We start from the raw sequence: 18,988 nt of genomic DNA, 5'->3' as shown, positions 1-18,988 counted from the left end.
TACTCCCAGAAGAGAGCAAGTCGCGGCCACAGCGAGTGATGAGAGCGCTTTAATGGGGCTGCGAGGAGGCGGGGACAGGGTCGGGATGGGGTGCAGCAGTTACAGACACAGGGTCAGGGCCCCTCATCCTCCACTGACTCCACCGGGGCAGTGAAAGGGTCCTGGCAGCGAGTGGGTCTGGCTGGGGACGGGGCGTAGACTTGAGGGAGGTGGGGTCCCAGGGGCCCCAACTGAGGCCCGACAGGCAGTTTTCATCTTTCTGGTAAACAAATGACTGAGAGGAAACCCTCGGCGGGGATAAGAAATGAGGCCCGGGCTAGGCCGGGCACAGATCTGGGTCAGGGACGGAGGGAAAACCCCTTCCCCGAGCTCAGGGCCTGCCTCCACCCAGGATGCGCCAGCGACGCCGGTTCCGGGGTGCGGGGGAGGGGACTGCATCCTGGAGGGGGCTGAGCCCCGCAGGAAAACAAAGTCACCACCCACAGGGCTGGGGAGAGCTCTTCACTCTTTGATATTCAACGAACATGCAAATATATGTAAGTCGGCATGCAAATAAGCAGCATTTTTTTGTTGTTTGCATCAGCAGCTTGGGCACTTATTCTGGGCAACTGGGGCGGCGTGTGCACTCCAGTGTTGCCAAGGGCTGGGGATGCGGGGCCAGGATGGGGGGTCGGGGGGGTTCCAGCGCAGGAGGGGTGGGCTGTGCAGCTCCCAGCCCTTCCGCCGGGGCCTGGCTGGCTGGGGCTGGGGCGGGGGGCCCCTCCGAGCTGCAAGGCTGCGGGCAGGAGGCCACGGCCTCTAGTACTTAGCGATGTCCCCCTTCTTCAGGATGACCTGTCGCTGCCAGGGTGCCAGCTTGCTCTCATCGTAGCCCAGCGTCCGCAGCTTCTCTGACTGCTCCTTCTCCCGCCGCAGCTCCTCCTGCTTCTGTCGCTCCTCCTCTTTCCTGAGGCGGTGGGGGAGGGGGGGGCAGACCCGGTGAAGTCTGGGGCCAGATACCCAGGCTGGCAGAAAGGGTGGGGCCAGGCACCAGGCAGAGGCCAGGTCACCCATGCAAGGGGAGGGTTACTGAGGGCGTGGGCTGGGTTGCTGAAGACAGAGGGGCTAGATTGGGGGCAGAATGGGGTTACTGGAGCACAGGGGAGCTATGTGAGTGGGAGGCTGAGGCTGGATTATTGTGGGCTGGGGTGTTACTGGAAACAGAGGTGCTGGGTCACTGTGTGGCACCGTGTGAGGAGGTGGTGTTGCTGGGGTGCAGCAGCAAGATTACTGGGATCAGGACTTCAGTTGTTGGGGAGCTGTCAATATGAAGTATTGAGGACTGGGGTGGGGCTGCTGGGGACCAGAGAGACTACATAATTGAGAGACAGGGACTGAGAATTAGAGACAGGTTATTAGAACGTAGAGGGTAGATCTGCCCTGTTGACAGAATAGTCACTAAGCACATGTGGCTGCTGAGAATTTGAAATGTGGCTGGTCTAAACTGTGATGGATTGCAGGTGTAAAATGTGCATGATATTTCAAAGACTAAGTTTTATTATTATTATTATTATTTGAGACAGGGTCTCGCTCTGTTGCCAGGGTGGAGCACAGTGGTCAGATCATGGCTCACTGCAGCCTCGACCTCCTGGGTTCAAGTCATCCTCCCACCTCAGCCTCCCAAGTAGCTGGGACCACAGGTGTGTGCCACTACGCCCAGCTAATTTTTTTTTTCTTTTAATTGAGTCGGAGTCTCGCTCTGTCACCTAGGCTGGAGTGCAGTGGCACAATCTCAGCTCACTGCAACCTCCACCTCTGAGGTTCAAGCGATTTTCCTGCCTCCGCCTTCTGAGTAGCTGGGATTACAGGTGCGCGCCACCATGCCCAGCTAATTTTTGTATTTCTAGTAGAGACAGGGTTTCACCATGTTGGTCAGGCTGGTCTCGAACTCCTGACTTCAAGTAATCTGCCTGCCTTGGCCTCCCAAAGTGCTGGGATTACAGGTGTGAGCCACTGAGCCCGGCCTGCCCACCTAATTTTTTAATTATTTTTTTGAGATGGAGTCTCCCTCCATTGTCTAGGCTGGAGCACAAAATGGTGCTATCCCAGCTCACTGCAACCTCCGCCTCCCGGTTTCAAGTGATTCTCCTGCCTCAGCCTCCTGAGTAGCTGGGATTACAGGCATGCGCCACCACACCCACCTAATTTTTGTATTTTTAGTAGAGACGGGGTTTTACCATGTTGCCCAGGCTGGTCTTGAACTCCTGACCTCAGGTGATCTGCCCGCTTCAGCCTCCCAAAGTGCTGGGAATACAGGTATGAGTCACTGCGCCTGGCCCCACGAAGCTAATTAAAAAAAATTTTTTTTTGCATGCCTGGTGTGGTGGCTCGTGCCTGTAATCCCAGTACTTTGGGAGGCTGAGGTGGGTAGATCACCTGAGGTCAGGAGTTGGAGATCAGACTGACCAACATGGCAAAACCTGGCCTCTCCTAAAAATACAAAAATTAGCCGGGCATGGTGGTAGGTGCCTATAATCCCAACTACCTGGGAAGCTGAGGCAGGAGAATCGCTTGAATCCAGGAGGTAGAGGTTGCAGTGAGCCAAGATCATGCCATTGCACTCCAGCCTGGGCAACAAGAGCGAAACTCTCTCTCAAAGAAAAAAAAAGAAAGGCCAGGCGCGGTGGCTCATATCTGTAATCCCAGCACTTTGGGAGGCCGAGGCAGGCGGACCACAAGGTCAGGAGATCGAGACCATCCTGGCTAACATGGTGAAACCCTGTCTCTACTAAAAAAAAAAAGCAAACAAATTAGCTGGGCGTGGTGGCCAGTGTCTGTAGTCCTAGCTACTTAGGAGGCTGAGGCAGGAGAATGGCCTGAACCCGGGAGGCAGAGCTTGCAGTGAGTCGAGATGGAGCCACTGCATTACAGCCTGGGCGACAGAGTGAGACTCCATCTCAAAAAAAAAAAAAAAGAAAAGAAAAAAGAAAAAAAGACCAGGCTTGGTGGCTCACGCCTATAATCCCAGAACTTTGGGAGGCTGAGGTGGGTGGATCACTTCAGGTCAGGAGTTTGAGACCAGCTTGGCCAACATGGTGAAACCCCGACTCTACTAAAAATACAAAAATTAGCTGGGTGTGGTGGCACATGCTTGTAATCCCAGCTACTCAGGAGGCTGAGGTAGGAGAATCGCTTGAACCCAGGAGGTGGAGGTTGCATGAGCCCAGATCACCACGGCACTCCAGATTGGGTGACAAGAGTGAAACTCCGTCCCCCAAAATTTTTTTTTTTTTTTTTTTCCAGAATGAGGTCTCACTGCATCGCCCAGGCTGGTCTCAAACTTTGGGGCTCAAGTGGTCCCCCTGCCTTGGCCTCTCAAAGTGCTAGGATTACATGTGTAAACCACCATGCCTGGCCAAAGACTTATTTTACAAGAGGAATATAAAACATCTCACTAATTTTCATATTGATTATGTGTCAAAATAATATTTTTGATATTTTGTGTCAAATAAAACAGTACTAAAATTAAGCTCACCTATATCCTTCTACATTTTCACTGTGGCTACTAGAAAATTTTAAATTGCATCTGTGGCTCACATTATATTTCTACTGGACAGCACTGGGCTGGGTGAGATTACCAGGGGCAGAAAATACATTCTGAGGGCCAGTCAAGGTGATTGATACTGGGGTTAGGTTAATTGAAGGGTAGAAAAGGCCATGCTAATAGGAGGCAGGGACTGAATAACTGGGAGCAAAGTTATCAGAGCATGAGAGAGAGATTCTGGGGGACAGCGGGCTGGGGCATTATAAGGAGGAAAGAGGCTTTGTACAAGGACTAAGAGACAGGAGGATGCACTCAAGTTGGCCTGGATGAAGGGATGACCCTCTGCAACCTGGGTGGGGGTAAGGGTGGCAGGTTGGGGCCAGCCCTGCACTCACCGCTTCTGCTCCCTGGAAGGAAAAAGAGAGTGTCACTTGGTCCCTCCACCTCAGGGACGCAGTCAAGACACCCTGCCAGGCCAGCCTCTGCCTGACCCCCAGCTCACCTCTCTTCTTCCAGCTTCTTCCGCAGGAGGTCCCGCCTCCAGGCGGGCATGCTGGCCAGCCGGGCCTCCTCCTCCTCCTCCTGAAACACAACCACAAAGCTTCAGGGCCTGCAGGGGCTGGGAGATAGGGGGTACCCTCAACCTGGGGACCTGAAGGAGTCAGGGTCACAGGAAGATACCCTTTTGATGAACTTCTGTGGGACAAGTGGATGAAGTGCCTGGTCACAGCCCCTCAGAGCTGGCCTCCTTTCCCCTAGTAACCCAGACCCTTGTGTCCTACAGGAGGCACTAGAGAGATCAGAGCTGAGTGGGACAGAAGCAGAGAATAAGTAGCTGGGACCCAGATGTCCTGAGCGTGATTCCCCACAGGGGCAGGTGGCCAATGGCCACAGGCCCAAGACCTCTGGGCAGATGCAGATGCGGGCCCCCGCCCAGCCTCTTGGCTCAGGGAGACTCCGGCTGCCCCTGGCTCCCCTGCGAAGGACCTTCAGCCCATGGTTGCCCTCTTCCCACAAGAGTGGACATGTGCCGTACATTTGTGGGGCTGCAATGACATCGGGGGCAGGTGTGGTGGCCAATGTAGGCAGTTTACAGCAAAGAGTTTTATTTATCGAACGTTACAGAGGAGAAAGGGTCTGTACACGGCACACTTCACACGGAACACTGCACACGAGGCTCCCTTGACCTCAGCCAAGGAGGTAGCTGTGAACTCCAGTGGAAAACCGGAGAGCAGGCCACACTGCCACAAGGGGGAGCCGCAGCCCCTCACTCAGAGGGGCTTCTGCTGCCTGGCTCCACACAGAGCCCAGCAATGCCACGGGGCCAGAGGGGGACAGCTGGTTTGTTCTGTGCGTGCCCTGCCTATGCGACCAACGCCCCACAGCCTGCCACGATGGGACCTCAGAGGCTGAGGCAGCCTGGTCCTGGGCCCTCCGGGCTGCTCAAGGCCACAGTCCTGGGTTCTTCCTGCTGCTTCCGGCCTCTGGAGGGCGTCAGACAGGCGTCCAGACCCACGTTAAGACGCTGGAGGGTGAACTGCGAATTCCGAATTCCGCTGCTCAGATGTCAAACAGCTCTGCCTCCTTCTCCTTCCAGAAGGAGAAGCTGCGGTCGATGTAGCGGCAGATGTCCTCGTTGCTGAACTCGCCCATCTCAGACACCAGTTCCAAGGGGTCTTCGGCGGGGGCTCCGAAACCAGGAGAGTCTGAGGTCGGGGGAGGCGCAGCAGGCGGGGGCGGCGGCTGCGGCGCAGGGGCCAGGGCCTCGGGCTGCCCCTCGGGCAGGACCCCTGTCTGAACTGGAGCGGCCTCTTCGGTTAGCCCTCGTTCTTTCTCTTCCTTTTTCTTCTCCTGTTCTTCTGGGGCTGGCTCAGCCTCCAGGCCATTCCCGAAGAACCGGTGCCTGAGGTCCTCGAAGCCGTCGCTCCAGCCGCGCCGTCCGGCCTCCACCTCCTCCAGCACCACGCGGTGGAAGAGGCGGATGCGCTCCCACGGGTGGCTGCCCAGCCGGTCGAACATCTCGTAGCACAGTAGGTGGCGGAACTTGCGCTCCTCGCGGCTCAGGCCCATCTCGAGTAGCTGGAAGTAGCCGAGCATGAAGAGGTCCAGCGTGAGGCTGTCGTAGCGCGGGGGTGCGCCGCCGTCCAGGGGCGGCAGGAAGTGCTGGGGCCAGTACAGGCCGTGCGCCAGGCCCGGGCTTGCCGGCACGCGCCGCAGCAGGCTCCGCCAGTGGCCCAGCAGCTTGCCTACCGCCTGCCGCTGCCTCAGCAGCTGCCGCAGTCGTTCGTCGGGACCGTGGGCTGCGCCGTCGCTCGCTGGCAGCCGGGGGGCGTCCGTGGCCTCCAGCTCCGGGCCGGCACCGGCGGCCGCCACACGGGGCAGCAGTCTGCGTAGGCGCGCCTGGGCGCGGCGGCCCGGGCCGCGGAAAGCCCAGCGGCGCCAGTGCTCCAGGAAGAGGTAGACGATGCGCTCTTTGCGCAGGTCGAGGTAGTCCTGGACGCCACGCAGCTCCGTGCAGAGGGGCGGCCGGCGCGCCAGCTGCTCGGGCTCAGGCAGCGCCGCCTGGCGATCCTTTGCCTCCGGCGGGCCCAGGGTGCCCAGGGGCTCCCAGTCGGCCAGCGGGCCGTGGGCGGCGCCGGCGCTGGGCTGGCCAGAGCCGGCCGCCACGTAGTCCTCCTCCAGGATGGGCTCGCGGCGCGGGGCGCCAGAGGACTGCGGGGGCTTGCGGCGCGGACAGCGCGCGGGCTCCGCGCCCCGTGCGCGCAGCTCGTAGGTGGCGCGCAGATGCTGCACTGAGACGCCGCACTCGAGGATCTCGCGCGCCACGGCCTCGCGGCACCAGCTGAGCGAGTGCGAGCGGCCCAGGCACAGCGGTCCGGGCCGACAGGGCGCGTCGGGCAGCGGCGCTAGCGGCTGGCCGGTGTCAGCGGTCAGCAGTTCCGCCAGGTGCGCAGGCCGGCCGCCCAGCGCGGCCAGCAGCGTGGCCATGCTCTTGAGCAGCGTGGAGATCTTGCTGCACCAGGCGGGCAGGCTGACGGCGCGGCCATGCATGCGGCGCGGGTCGACGGTGAAGCGCGGCGCCGACAGGGCGGCCGAGATGGGCAGCAGCTGCTCTAGCTCCAGCTCCAGTTGCTCCAGGCGCGCCTCCAGCTTCTGCGCCTTGTGCAGCACCTGCAGGTTCTCGATTTGCTGCTCGATGCGGAGGATGTCCGCCTCGGTCATGAGCTCGCCGAAGGGCCCAAGGATGGCGTTGTGCTCGCGGGAGTACCTCCAGCCCTCGCGGGGGTAGCAGCACGAGCTGGTGGCCGTCAGCTAAGGCGGGGAAGACAAGAGAGGGGAGGGAGGCGCGTCTCCCTCTGGCCCAGCTCCCGCAGTGGTGCCGGGAACCTTTTGCATGTCCTGGGTGGTGTAATGGCTCCGCGGGGCTGCATCTGCAGGGAGGGACCGCGCCTGGCCGGCGGGGGTGACGCTGGGGCGTGGCTTCGGCCGAGCCGCCGCTCCGGGCTCTGCGCAGTGTCCACTTTGGTCGCTGGCGGGGGGCACGGCCGGTCGCTGGTCGCTGCTGCGGCGGCAAGGAGAACAGGCCGGCAGACGGGGTCTCCATGCCTGGCTTGTTGGCTCATTACACCACCCAAGGAACTTGCGAAAGGCGTTGAAACTGAGAGGCGCGGTGGCCCTCCCCAACCAATTCGAGGGTGGCTATTGTGAGGCCTCTCGTCTCAGACTCATGACCCCTTCTCGAGCTCCCCTGTGGCCCAAGCTTTCCCGCTCCCTGTGGTCAGTGTTTTATGTGCAGAATGAGAGGCCACTCTGCTCTTAAAGAGGCTACAGCTGCAGCTTCCACTGAGCTGCCCACCCACCACCCCCATCCTGCTGGACAGCTGGGCACCGTAATATTCTCATTTGCTCACTTTTCTCCACCTCTGATGTCCAGTTTTCCCCCCTGGGCCTGCCATCACCTCCCCAGAGGTCCCTGATTCATCTTGACCCTATGCGATCCACTCCCCACATACAAAATAGGAAGCAGCCTCTTCCCTGCTTAACACTCCCCCCACCCGGCTCCCCAGTGCTCCGGGAGAAAGTCCGTTCTCTTCTGGGCCGCTGGCCAGATCTTGGTAACCTGGCCCCCACTGAGGTCTCTCCAGCTTAGTGACCCCCTTCCTCCAGGACAGTCAGGGCCACATCCACTGTCACTTCCAGACTGCCCTGTCCCACCTGTGGCTCTTCAGTCCACTCTCCTCCTGGCCACCCCTCACTCATCTTCTAAGTCTCACCTTAGACATCACCTCTTCCTTCCCTAACACACCCCCCAGCCCACATATAAGGTGGTCATTTAGGGTTGCCCCAGTCCCTTCCGTTCCCCATTGCAGCTGGCTGTGTTGCATCAGCCCAGGTACTTCTCTCCACTGCCACCCACTCTCACACTGCCCCATTTTTTGTGCTCGGTGACTCGCACACATGTCCGCAGCCACCTTAGAGCAGGCCTTGATATGTTCACCATGAATCCCCAGAGGCTACAACAGTGTGTGGGGCACATAAATGGCACTCGGGGGCCAGGCGTGGTGGCTCACGCCTGTAATCCCAGCACTTTGGGAGGCCAAGGCAGGTGGATCACTTGAGGCCAGGAGTTCGAGACCAGCCTGGCCAATCTCTACTAAGAATACAAAAATTAGCCGGGCATGGTTGGTGGGCATCTGTAGTCCCAGCTACTCGGGAGGCTGAAGCGGGAGGATCGCTTGAACCCAGGAGGTGGAGGTTGCAGTGAGTCGAGATCACACCACTGTACTCCAGCCTCAATGACAGAGTGAGACCCTGTCTCAAAAAATAAAAATAAATGGCATTTGGGGAACAGTTGTTGGATGAATGAAAGGCAACTCATCCTGCCAGCGGGTGCTGATAAGCCCACCTTACAGAGAAGGAAACTGAGGCTGGATGAGGCTCAGTATTGGCAGCTGGAAGGTGGCAGTGCAGCAATAGAGCCCATGTCCCTAAGACTGAGACCAAAGCCCTCTTGGCTATGCAGTGTGGTCCTTGGACCAGCGTCATCAGCAGCCTCACCCAGGAGCTGGCTAAAATGCAGAGCCTCAGCACCGCCCAGACCTCCTGAATCTGAACAGGCCTTTTAACTAGATCCCAGGTGCTGGGCACGTGAGGGAGAGTCTGAGAAAGGCTGCTGTCTCACTTCCAAGGACAGGCTGCTGGGAGTGTGTGTGGAGACTGGGACAAGCCCCAAACGGGGGCCTGCTACCCTGCTTTCCACAAAGAAAATGGCCAGGCACAGTGGCTCATGCCTGTAATCCCAGCACTGGCCAACATGGTGAAACCCCATCTCTAATAAAAATACAAAAAAATTAGCTGGGCATGGTGGCACGCGCCTGTAATCCCAGCTACCTGGGAGGCTGAGGCAGGAGAATCACGAGCATGGGATTGAACCCGGGAGGCGAAGGTTGCAGTGAGCCGAGATCGTGCCACTGCACAACAGTCTGGGCGACAGAGCGACTCTGTCTCAAAAAAAGAAGAAAAGAAAAGGAAGAAAAGAAAGAAAAAGAAAAGAAAGAGAAAGAAAAAGAGAAAGAAAGAAAGAAAGAAAGGAAAAAGAAAGGAAGAAAAAGAAAGAAAGGAAGAAAAAGAAAGAAAAAGAAAAACGGGAGGCCCCGAGGTTGGGGTTGGGAATGGCATGGGGGATGGGCTGTGCATCCAGATGCAGACCCCAGGGCTCCCTGGGCACCCCGCCCCACCCACCTTCCGCCTCTGCTCCTCCTCCTCCTGCATCTTCAGCTGCAGCTTGCGCACCATCACCTGGCGCTTCCACTCGGGGATGGGCCGGCCCTGCTCATCGTGCGTGGGGATGAGCGCCTCCACGTCCAGCTGCACGCCTGGCGCAGGAGTAGTGGGCGGCACCGGAACCAAGCTTCCATTGAGCAGCGGCTGAAACCCCGCAGCTGGCGGTGTGGGGCTCCGGACTGGTGACAGTGCAGGTGACACAGACGGCAGCGGTGAATCGGGCTGCAGGGAGAAGCGGTGGGGCTGAGCGCCCGGTGGCCTGGGGCCAGGGAAGCCGGGTCGCAGGCTCCTGCCAGGCCCGCCTACCTGGAAGGCCGGCTGCCCGCTGCCTGAGAACACTGTGGTCAGTCCCTTGCTTTGCGGCGTAGGCTTCAGGCTCTTGCCAGCCTTAATCTCAGCCAGTAGCTCCGAGTTGTCGCCCGTCGGGGACATCATGTTGAAAGACTTGGTGCCTATGCAGAGGCAGGAGATGAGGCACTGGCCAGGGTGGGGCTGCATCCCTGCCACCCCTCACCCGCCCCTCTGCAGCCCCCTTCCCAAGCCAAGATTGGCTGGGTGCCCATCCTCGGCCCCAGCAGGCAGCTCTCCAGATCCCAGGTCCCACAGGCTGCTTTCAGGGCCCCCAGAGGCGGGCCCTTGGTTCCCCGACTGTGACAACCCCACTATCCTCCCCACCCTACTCACGGGGTGGAGGGCCCCCGCCTGGAGGACCCTGGGAGTTCATGGTGGCTCTTGGGCATATGTCCCCGCCCAGCCACTGACTGCCCAGCTCCAAAACAATACCTGGAATCAGCCACCCGACCTTTGTCCCAGGTTCCCTGGCTCAGCCCGGCTGGGGTGGAGCCTCCCTCAGGCCCTCTCCCTACATCAGCAAAGCCTCAGTGACCCTTGAACTGAGTCAATTGGGGCCTCCATGGACATACAGAGTCCGGACCCTGGAGTGTCAGTACCCACCTGGTCCCCTCCCTCCCCACCACACCCACAGACAGACGCACAAGCAGACACATTGTTTGCAAGCCGGGAGCACATTTATGGCAAAGCGAGGCTCAGCTCTAGGGGCCCAGGAAAGCAGGGCCCTTACTGAGGCTACGGCAGGCACCCAGGAAGAAGGGCAGGTGGGTAATATGCAAATACACAGGGCAGAGGGTGCATTTTCCGGCTTAGCCAGAGGAGGCAAATGGAGATTTGGAGAGAGGTCTCTTGAGCCCCGATGAAGGGGTCAGGTCCGGGAGGGAGGAACAAAATGGGCTGATAGCTCTTGGATTCCCAGACTGGGGATCCCAGAGTACAGTCACAGGGAAGAAAAAGAGGAGAAAGGGAAAATCGGTGTGGCTGGCTTATTTATTTAGGCAAAACCACCAGCCAGGCGCAGAATGCTTAGGTGCGTATGTGGGTATGAGGGTAGGTATGAGGTGCAAGGGCCCACCCATGCATCGAGTTTCTCTCGCCTGCCAGCCCCTGCCCTTTCCTCGAGTCTGGGCCCCTCCTGCCTTGCTTTTCCTGCCTCTTCCCCCCACCCCGCGCCTCAGCCTCAGCCAGGAGCCACGCACGCAGCTACTCACTCTTCCTGTGCCTCAGGACTCTCACTTCTAGGGACCAAGAGGAGAGAAGTGACAGTGGAGTTAGGAGGGAGAGGGGGCCAGGATGAGACTGGGACAGCAGGGGACAGGGAGCGGGCCAGGGAGAGCGGGGGGAGGGGGAGTGGAGAAGAGAGGAGGAGCTTTTCTGCCTGTCTGGCTCTGGCCCCGGCTGCTCTGGGGCCTCATGAGGGTGGTCCATCGAGTTCCCGGCTTGGCTGGTGCCCCTGAGGGCTGGACAGGGCCACCACTGGCTCTAGCCCCTAGCAAGGGCCTCCACCTTGGCACTGGGTTGTGGTAGGGCACCCAGCCCTGGCTGTGCTGGGTGGGGGTGTCTGGGGAAGTCCAGAGTATTTTTCTCTGCCCTTAGCTTCAGCCCTGCTGCAGGCTGTGGAGGGAAGGAGGAGGAGGCTCGGCAGGTGCTGGACATGCTTCCATGGGCTCTGGTCTGCAGGGGCTGGGGCTCCACAGGAACCATAGGGGGACAAGCTCTGCTCTGCACTCCTAATCAGGGAGACAAAGCTTTGGAGGGTGCCACTAAGCATGATCTCTGCCCTGAGTGGCTGGGTGAGGAAGGCATCCCAGCCAGGCTGAGATGGGAGCACCACATCTAGACACCCTGTCCTGGGCCTTCTAGGTATCCTGGCAGGGGGACACTGTCCCACCCTACAGAAAAGCAGCCCAGGAATCCTGCACCAGTCTAGCTCTTAAAAAAGGATGCCTAGGGAAGTCACCGGGGAGGGAGGGGAAAACATTGCCCCCATAGCTAGGCCCCGGGTGGCCCAGGGCCCCTGGCAGGAACTGGCTAGGAAGAGTTGCTGGCATATCTAAGAAGGCTTCAGGTCTGTGCTGCTTGGAAGGACAAGAGAAAGACATGGAGAGAGGAAGAGAGGCTCAGGATAGAGGGGGGCAGGGGGAAGAGTGGCCAGCTGCGGGGCCTCTCTGAAGCTGGTTCTACTTCAAGTGTTCCTCCAGCACCAGCTCATTGGAAACGCCAGCGCCAGAGCTGGGAGACCCTTTCTAGCCCGTGGGAGGCAGGCCCAGAGAGGGGAGGGGACTTGCCCAGGCCACACAGCTAGGGGGTGGGAGGCAGGCCCAGACTGGGGAGGGGACTTGCCCCAGGAGCACAGCCCGGTCCTGCTTTGGCAGGACCTCGAGCAACCCAGAGCCCTCTCTTAGGGTCAAGTACTCAATGGGGTAGGGGTGGCCGGAAGAGCATGTAGAAGAGGAAGGACCGGGGCAGTGACAGCTGGGGAGGGGGTGGTGTCTAGATTTCCCTCCCCTTTCAGGGCTAGCGCCGCCCCCCACCCCTCAACCTGCTCCTACTCACTGCCGGTGGACGAAGAGGAGCGGCGCTGCCCGCAGCCAGGGCCAGCGCCCTCGAGGGGCAGAGGCGGGGCCGGTGGCAGCGAACTCGCGGCCTCGGGCAGGGGCGGCGGTGGCGGCGGGGGCGGCGGTGGCAGCTCCCTGGACGCCTTGGGGTCCGCGGCACAGCCGTTAGGCACGTGGTTCCCTGGGAGCAGCGCCGCCTGCGGGGGAGCAGAGGGGCCTTCGAGTGAGCCGCGGACGGCAGGGCCAAGGCGCGGGCAGCCGGCGGGCGCGGGCTGGCAGGCACGCACCTCCTCGCTGTGCGCCATGCCTGGACGTGCGGCCAGCGTCTCGCCCGGGCAGCGGCCCAGCTGCCGGTAGTAGTCCCCCGTGCTGGGCTGCTTGCTGAAGGCGCGGGGCTTGCGGCCGGAGTCCTGCCTCCGCAGCCCGTCGTGGCCGTCGCAGGAGCTCGGCTGCGGGAAGACAGTGACCGGTGGGGCTCGGGCACCTGCCGGGTAGGCGCCCCCCACGCCTCCCCACCCAGCCGTTCACCTCCTGGGGGGACTCGCGGCCAGCGGCCGTCGAGGGGTGCAGCAGCCGTCTTCCTACATCCCCTGTTCTCAGGGCGGACACGGGGAGAGGGTCATGGGGGTGTCGGTGGAAGGGCAGGCTCCGCCCGCCTTACAGGGAGGGGTTCTGGGCACCGGCCAAGGGGCACAGGGGCCCCCACTGAGGCCAGAAGGGGCGGGCCCAGGGGCGGGGTGGCCCAGCCCCGACGCCAGGGGGAGCTGGAGAAGGGGCACCTCCCGGTTTAGCCCTCACTAGGCCCTTGGCCGCACCCCGCTCTCGGCTGTCAGACGGGCTGCGGGTCCCCAGGGCTCCGCGGAGCCCAGTCTTTCGGGGTCCCGGGCCGGAGGGAGCCCCCTCCAGAGCCTGTGCTCTCCGAGGCTCCGGCTTGTCCCGGACCCCGGTTGCCCATCCGGGGGCTGCTCCTACCTGCCACGGTGCTGGTGGCCCCCGCTGTGCACCTGGCGGCGGGGGCGGCAGGACCCGACACCTGCGTTACCTGATACTTCCTCTCAGGTTACAGCCGCCCGCACACGGCCAGCCTATGGGCTCCGACGGCCTGACATCACCCGGGGCCCGCCAATCCCAGGCCGAACCCCCCAGCCGTCGCGGATACCACGGGGGTGCCAACTACCTTGCCACACCTGGCCGCAGCTCTGCACCCGCCCCAGGCCAGATGTGACCCCGCCCCCTGCGCCTCTCCCTAAGCTGGGAGCTGAGCCCCCACCTTCATCCCCGCCGGAGACGGGAGAGGGCTGATCCTGGGCAGAGGGGGCCTCTCATATTTGGCCCCCGGCTCCGGGTCGCGTCCCCCTGCTTCCCCTCCTGCATCTGGAAACCATCCCCATCCGAAAGCGACACCGACACCCGCGCTCAAGCCTCGGGTTTCAGGGGCCGTAAGGCGGGGTCGGGTGACAGCGTGGCTTCCCGCCCCGTCGCAGCTGCCCCCAAATAGGCCCAGCTCAGTGAGGGAGAGTGAGGCGGCCCGGCCAAACTCTGAGTGACGGAGTGGGGGCTGTCCCCTGCCCCACTCTCCAGCCCCTGCGTCCCTGAGGTGGCCTCAGACCCTTCACCCCGCCCGACCTGGCTCACGTTGCAGGAAACGCGACACCGCAGGATTTGTTTTCTGGGCCAGCCCGCCCGCTCCGCGCCCCCTGCAGCCCAGAGGCTCGGACGCCACGACCCTGCTCCCGCCCTCGGTCAGGCACCCGCGCGGGGGGCGCCGCGGCCACACAAAGAGCCCTTTGTGGAGTGTCCGGGTCCCGGCCCTGGAGCCTGCCGCCCAGCACGCACACAGCCGGGAGGGACGCACACAGCCGGGAGGGGCGCACCAGCCGGGAGGGGCGCACCAGCCGGGAGGGGGCTCACAGCCGGGAGGGGCACACACAGCCGGGAGGGGCGCACTGAGCCGGGAGGGAGGCACACAGCCAGGAGGGGACCACGCAGACCTGGCACTTGGGCTTACCGGTGGAGAGGGGACACTGGCTGGGCCACCTGTCCTGTGGCTTTGGGCGGGGCCCACAGGCTGGGCTGGGAGCTCAGCGATTCCAGGGCCCCTGCAGCCCTAGCTGGCCGGCCCCCTCTGCCTCCCAGAGATGAAAGGGGAAGCCACTGTGGGAGCTTGGTCTAAGGTAGCATGAAGAGGGCAGCCACTGGAACTGGCCTGCAGGTTTGGTGTCCCTCCCATGCCTCCCTTGCCCAGTGGCCTTGTGACCTGGGTCACCTTGTATAAACTGGCCCTGGGGTGGCTTGCTTTGGGCTTAAGAGAGAAATGCAAGGTCCCAGGCTCCAGCAGGACCCCAGAGCGCTGCCACACCACATCTGGCCACCTGTGACCTCAGGCTGTCCCCTCACCTCTCAGGCCATCCTTGCTCTGTTCCTGTGGCCAGAATGCCAGTGTTCCCCAGGTCACCCTGCCCAAGATTCCCAGAATTGCTCAGACCAGACCTCTGCCCCCACTCCTGCTCCAGAGCCTCAGCCAGGGGCCTGCAGCCCCCAGACATCCCTAGGTGCCTCACACTCCACCTGCCTGCCCTGGCCTCATCCTCTCCACACAGGCTCTGCTTCCCTCCAGGGCTCCCAGCTCAGGCCTGGCCCTTTCCCCCAGGATCTTGAGCCCTAAACTGGAACTAGCCACAGCTTCACTTCCTCCCAGCCCCCACTGCCGGTGGGCACCCAGCCCTGCTAGTGCCTGCTCACCTTCCCCCCACACTCCTTCCAGCCCTCACCTCCACAGCCATGCCACCGGCACCTTCCACCTGGCAGCCACCTCCCTTGGGTAACACTCTCTGACAGCCTGGGGCTGTGGGGGTGGTGGGGGCATGCTTGGGGAGGGGCAGTCTCCATGAATTCTCTGTCAACTTCATGACAACCCAGCCACTCTGTGCAAGAGGTGGCACAGGCCCAGTTCCTGGTGAGGCACAGCTGTCTGGACCTGCGTCCTTCACTCCCCGGCTCCCACGGAGGGTGGTGACCTGCTCTTACTCTCCTCCCAGTCCAGTGTCCACCCCTGACCCCTCATGGGACTCGCCAGGAGCTTTGACTCTTGAACATGCCATGGACCTAGGGACCCCCACCCTATGCCCACTAGTGAGGCCAGGCCTTTGGCCTCACTGGCCCCCATTGGCCTAGTCCCCCTGCCGGGAGGCAGGCAGGGGGTGAGGGCTCACTACCTCCTTCTTGAGGGCCTCCGTCTGCACGTGGCGGAGTTTGTTCTTCGTCTGCATGTAGATGTCAGCTGCCTGTGGTCCCACAGGAGGCTTGGGAGCTGGGTAGCCAGGTGGGGGTGGGGGCAGTTGGGTGCCTGGGGGCGGGGGTGGCGGGGGAAAGCTGGGTGGGGGTGGTGGGGGTGTGGGCTTCCCAATCATGCCCTGAGGCAGGCCCAGCTCCGGGTTCAGCATGTCCATGTAGCTCTGTATGTCTGCAGCTCTAGCGCCGGAAAGCTCTGGGGAGGCAGAAGAAAGGGCCAGATTTGGGAGCTTTCGGACAGGCTGTTCCCCAAGACAGACTCTCCGCCACCTGGAAACAACTTGCCGAGGGCCACAGTGGGCTCCAGGGCACCACTTGGTACACTTGCTGTGGCCCCTGGCAGTGCTGGGCCTCCTCTCCCTGGCCCTGCCCTGCCCCAGTCCAGCACTTATTGGGGGAAGATCAGGCACCCTGGTTTGGAGGGGAAGCACCGAGGCTTTGGTGTGTCTAGAGGGCAGGGTCACCTGGAAGGGAAGGGTCTACTCCTTGGGAGTACGGATGGCCACATCTAGTCTTTGCAGGGCACCCCTCCCGGGGCTGGAGGCCACCATCTGGCGGCGTAAACCAGGCATTGCAAGTGGACAGACGCCCATGCTCAGGGCATGGTCAGGGTGTGTGTACACACATGCCTGCAGTCTGCTGAGGCGACTGTGCATTTGTGTGTGTTTGAGTGTGTATGCATTTGTGCACGTGCTTCTTTGTACTGATGAATTTGTGTGCATTGCCCTATGGACATGGTTGTGTGTGTGTGTGCATATCTGTAGTATGGAAATAGAGCATTGTGTGCTTGTGTATAAGATGGGTGTGTGCAGATATTAGCATGGCTCTGTGTGTGTGTTCATATTTGTAGGCTGTATGTACACATGTACAAGCGTGTGCTTTTGTGTGTGAGTAGCTGAGAATAATGAATGGTGGGCGGCACATGTGGATTTTGTGTGTGGGGAGAGTACATGTGGATGTACACCTGTGTTTGTGATGAGCACACACACGCATGAGTGACATCTGTTTCTCAGCAGAAGGGGTGTCTCCTCCCCATGTTAAAGAGCAAGCGATGAGGGTAGTCTCTGACATTGGCTATGGCAGGGTGGCCCAAGGCCAACCCTCACAGCCCAGTGGTCTGGCTTCAGTCTGCTCTCCCTCCCCCTCTTCCTCCTTGGGCACACTCACCGCGTGGAGGGTGCTGGCCCTTGATGCTGGAGTGGCTGGAGGAGCAGGAGTCATAGTTGGAGAGGGTGCTGGTGGGCGAGCTGAGGTCAAAGTTCAGTGGCTGGACTGACACTGTGGTGTTGGGTGAGGACATGCCTGAATCCAGCTGCTTCGCCTCCAGCTCTGCGGATGGATCCCGGGAGAGCACGCGGTGCTCCACACTCTGAAGGGGAGGCAGGGAAGCCATGAAGGCAAGTGCTCCCCAAGGTGTGTTGCTCTCCAGGCTAGGGTCCCACTCAGCCACGCCTTCACTGTGGGATCTCGGTCAAGCCACACCCCTCTCCGGGGTCTCTTCTGCATCACTGGAGGGTCTCTCAGGTTCCTCCAAGTTAAGATTCAAGCCCAGCCCCGCCAGGCAGCAGGACCCAGGTTCCTGGGAAACTCCCTCGCCTGGCTCCTCCCTGATTAGGAGGGTGGAGAGATCGACGAGGAAGGGGCCTTGAGCTGCACCCCAAGGGGAGAACTGCCAGGAGATCGGCCTTCTCCCTTAAGGATCAGAGGCTCCATGGGGAGGCGCACAGCACAGGCCCATCCCTAGTTATCCGGCTGACAAGCTAGCGCTCCTTGCCGGACCTGGGACCTGGGGCAGACTCCCAACACCAGCCCGGCCTATCTCCTGATGGGGCCCTTGGGGTAAGGGTGGGGCCTGGGTAGCCAGCTGAGCAGTGATGGGCAGCCAGAGCTCAGGCTGCCAGGCCTGCCATTCCCCCGCCCTGCCGGGTCTGTGCCTCTGACCACAGGCCTGTCCCCTCCCGGTGCAGAGGGGGATGGGGTGGGGGCCCTGCTTACATTGCCCATGCTGCCCCTGCTGCCGGCAAGCCCGCTTGCTCCGCTGCCTCCTACCCAGGCGTACTCCTCCTTGCTCCGTGCCCCCTCCCTGCCTAAGAAGTGTCACAGGCCCCCTGGGAGAGAGAGGCAGGCCTGGCACCAGGTAACGGCTCGGTGGCTGCGCTCATTGGCCCCGTAATTAGGGGCTCTGTGGGAGTGTTTGCCTTTTCTGGGCCAGCATCTTCTGTGGCTTGGATCTGTCACTGCCGAAGCTGGGCCTGCTTGGGTGAGAGAACCAGGGCACACACCCCCCACCCATTCCAGGGGACCAGGCCCAGCTGCCTACCCCAGGAGTCAGGGGAGCTATAGGAGGTGGCTTGGGCAGCACCCAAAGGTGCTCTTTACCTGGCCAACAGCAGTGGGTGCTGAGGGCACCAAGCCCTGACCCCTGTAGGCAGCAGATAAGAGGCTGAGCCACAGCAGGTGTACTGCATCTGCCCTGAGTCACCCAGCTCTGCAGTCTGGGACAGTGGCTTCAAACTTCCCCTCCCCTACTTACTAGCTGTGTCATTTTGGGTGAGTCACCTATGCTTTTTGTGCCTAAGTTTCTTCATCTGCAAATGGTGATAACAGCACTACTTGCCCTGCTGAGCTCCAGGACATGGCACCCAGTAAATGACATATAGTCAACTATTTTTTTTAGATGGAGTTTCATTCTTGTTGCCCAGGCTGGAGTGTGGTGGTGCGGTCTCGGCTCACTGCAACCTCCACCTCCCAGGTTCAAGCAATTCTCCTGCCTCAGCCTCCTAAGTAGTTGGAATTACAGGTGCCCACCACCACACCCAGCTAATTTTTGTATTTTTAGTAGAGATGGGGTTTCATCATGTTGACCAGGCTGGCCTCGAACCCTGACCTCAGGTGATCCACCCACCTCAGCTTCCTAAAGTGCAGGCATGAGCCACCATGCCTGGCCTGTCAACTTTTTTTTTGAGATGGAATCTTGCTCTGTCACCAGGCTGGAGTGCAGTGGCGCAATCTTGGCTCACAGCAACCTCCGCCTCCTGGGTTCAAGTGATTCTCCTGCCTCAGCCTCCTGAGTAGCTGGGACTACAGGTGTGTGCTACCACACCTGGCTAAATATTTTTTGTATTTTTAGTAGAGATGGGGTTTCACCATGTTGGCCAGGATGGTCTCGATCTGTTGACCTCGTGATCCGCCCGCCTCAGCCTCCCAAAGTGCTGGGATTACAGGCGTGAGCCGCCGTGCCTGGCCTAAGCCACCGCACCCAACCAACTATATATATATATATATATATATTTTTTTTTTTTTTTTGAGATGGAGTCTCGCTCTGTGGCCCAGGCTGAAGTGCAGTGGCGCGATCTTGGCTCACTGCAAGCTCCGCCTCCCAGGTTCACACTGTTCTCCTGCCTCAGCCTCCTGAGTAGCTGGGACTACAGGTGCCTGCCGCCTCGCCCGGCTACTTTTTTGTATTTTTTAGTAGAGACGG

The 18,988-nt window shown here is 60.8% G+C and overlaps 4 protein-coding genes across 5 annotated transcripts in view; 2 read left to right on the top strand and 2 right to left on the bottom strand.

The window, feature by feature from the left end:
- The window catches only part of THAP3 (THAP domain containing 3), a 399,270-nt gene that overhangs the window by 172,688 nt on the left and 207,594 nt on the right, over nt 1-18,988 (bottom strand). The window lies entirely within an intron of this gene.
- ESPN (espin) overlaps nt 34-18,988 on the bottom strand; it is a 38,163-nt gene continuing 19,208 nt past the window's right edge. Inside the window, exons 6-15 of the mRNA XM_050787109.1 lie at nt 16,675-16,876; nt 15,432-15,703; nt 12,504-12,665; nt 12,215-12,413; nt 10,870-10,896; nt 9,614-9,759; nt 9,266-9,529; nt 4,026-4,105; nt 3,919-3,930; nt 34-946 (exon numbers count right to left, since the gene is read on the bottom strand). Coding sequence (XP_050643066.1) covers nt 799-946; nt 3,919-3,930; nt 4,026-4,105; nt 9,266-9,529; nt 9,614-9,759; nt 10,870-10,896; nt 12,215-12,413; nt 12,504-12,665; nt 15,432-15,703; nt 16,675-16,876 — 1,512 coding nt within the window. The 3' untranslated portion in view covers nt 34-798. The remainder of the gene's footprint in view (nt 947-3,918; nt 3,931-4,025; nt 4,106-9,265; nt 9,530-9,613; nt 9,760-10,869; nt 10,897-12,214; nt 12,414-12,503; nt 12,666-15,431; nt 15,704-16,674; nt 16,877-18,988) is intronic.
- Nucleotides 667-18,988, top strand: part of RPL22 (ribosomal protein L22) — a 286,932-nt gene continuing 268,610 nt past the window's right edge. Inside the window, exon 1 of one of the 2 annotated variants that reach the window (XM_050787485.1) lies at nt 667-670. The gene's annotated coding sequence lies outside the window, so the exon portion shown is untranslated. Of the gene's footprint in view, nt 671-965; nt 972-18,988 lie in introns of those variants that run through there. The other variant, XM_050787466.1, reaches the window with a different exon arrangement.
- ACOT7 (acyl-CoA thioesterase 7) overlaps nt 11,791-18,988 on the top strand; it is a 193,562-nt gene continuing 186,364 nt past the window's right edge. Inside the window, exon 1 of the mRNA XM_050787345.1 lies at nt 11,791-11,794. The gene's annotated coding sequence lies outside the window, so the exon portion shown is untranslated. The remainder of the gene's footprint in view (nt 11,795-18,988) is intronic.

This window comes from Macaca thibetana, chromosome 1 (genome assembly GCF_024542745.1).
Source record: "Macaca thibetana thibetana isolate TM-01 chromosome 1, ASM2454274v1, whole genome shotgun sequence".
In the NCBI taxonomy this organism is placed as follows: Eukaryota; Metazoa; Chordata; class Mammalia; order Primates; family Cercopithecidae; genus Macaca; species Macaca thibetana.
Note: the sequence above shows the minus strand (reverse complement) of the source record. Positions and strands in the feature narration are given on the sequence as shown.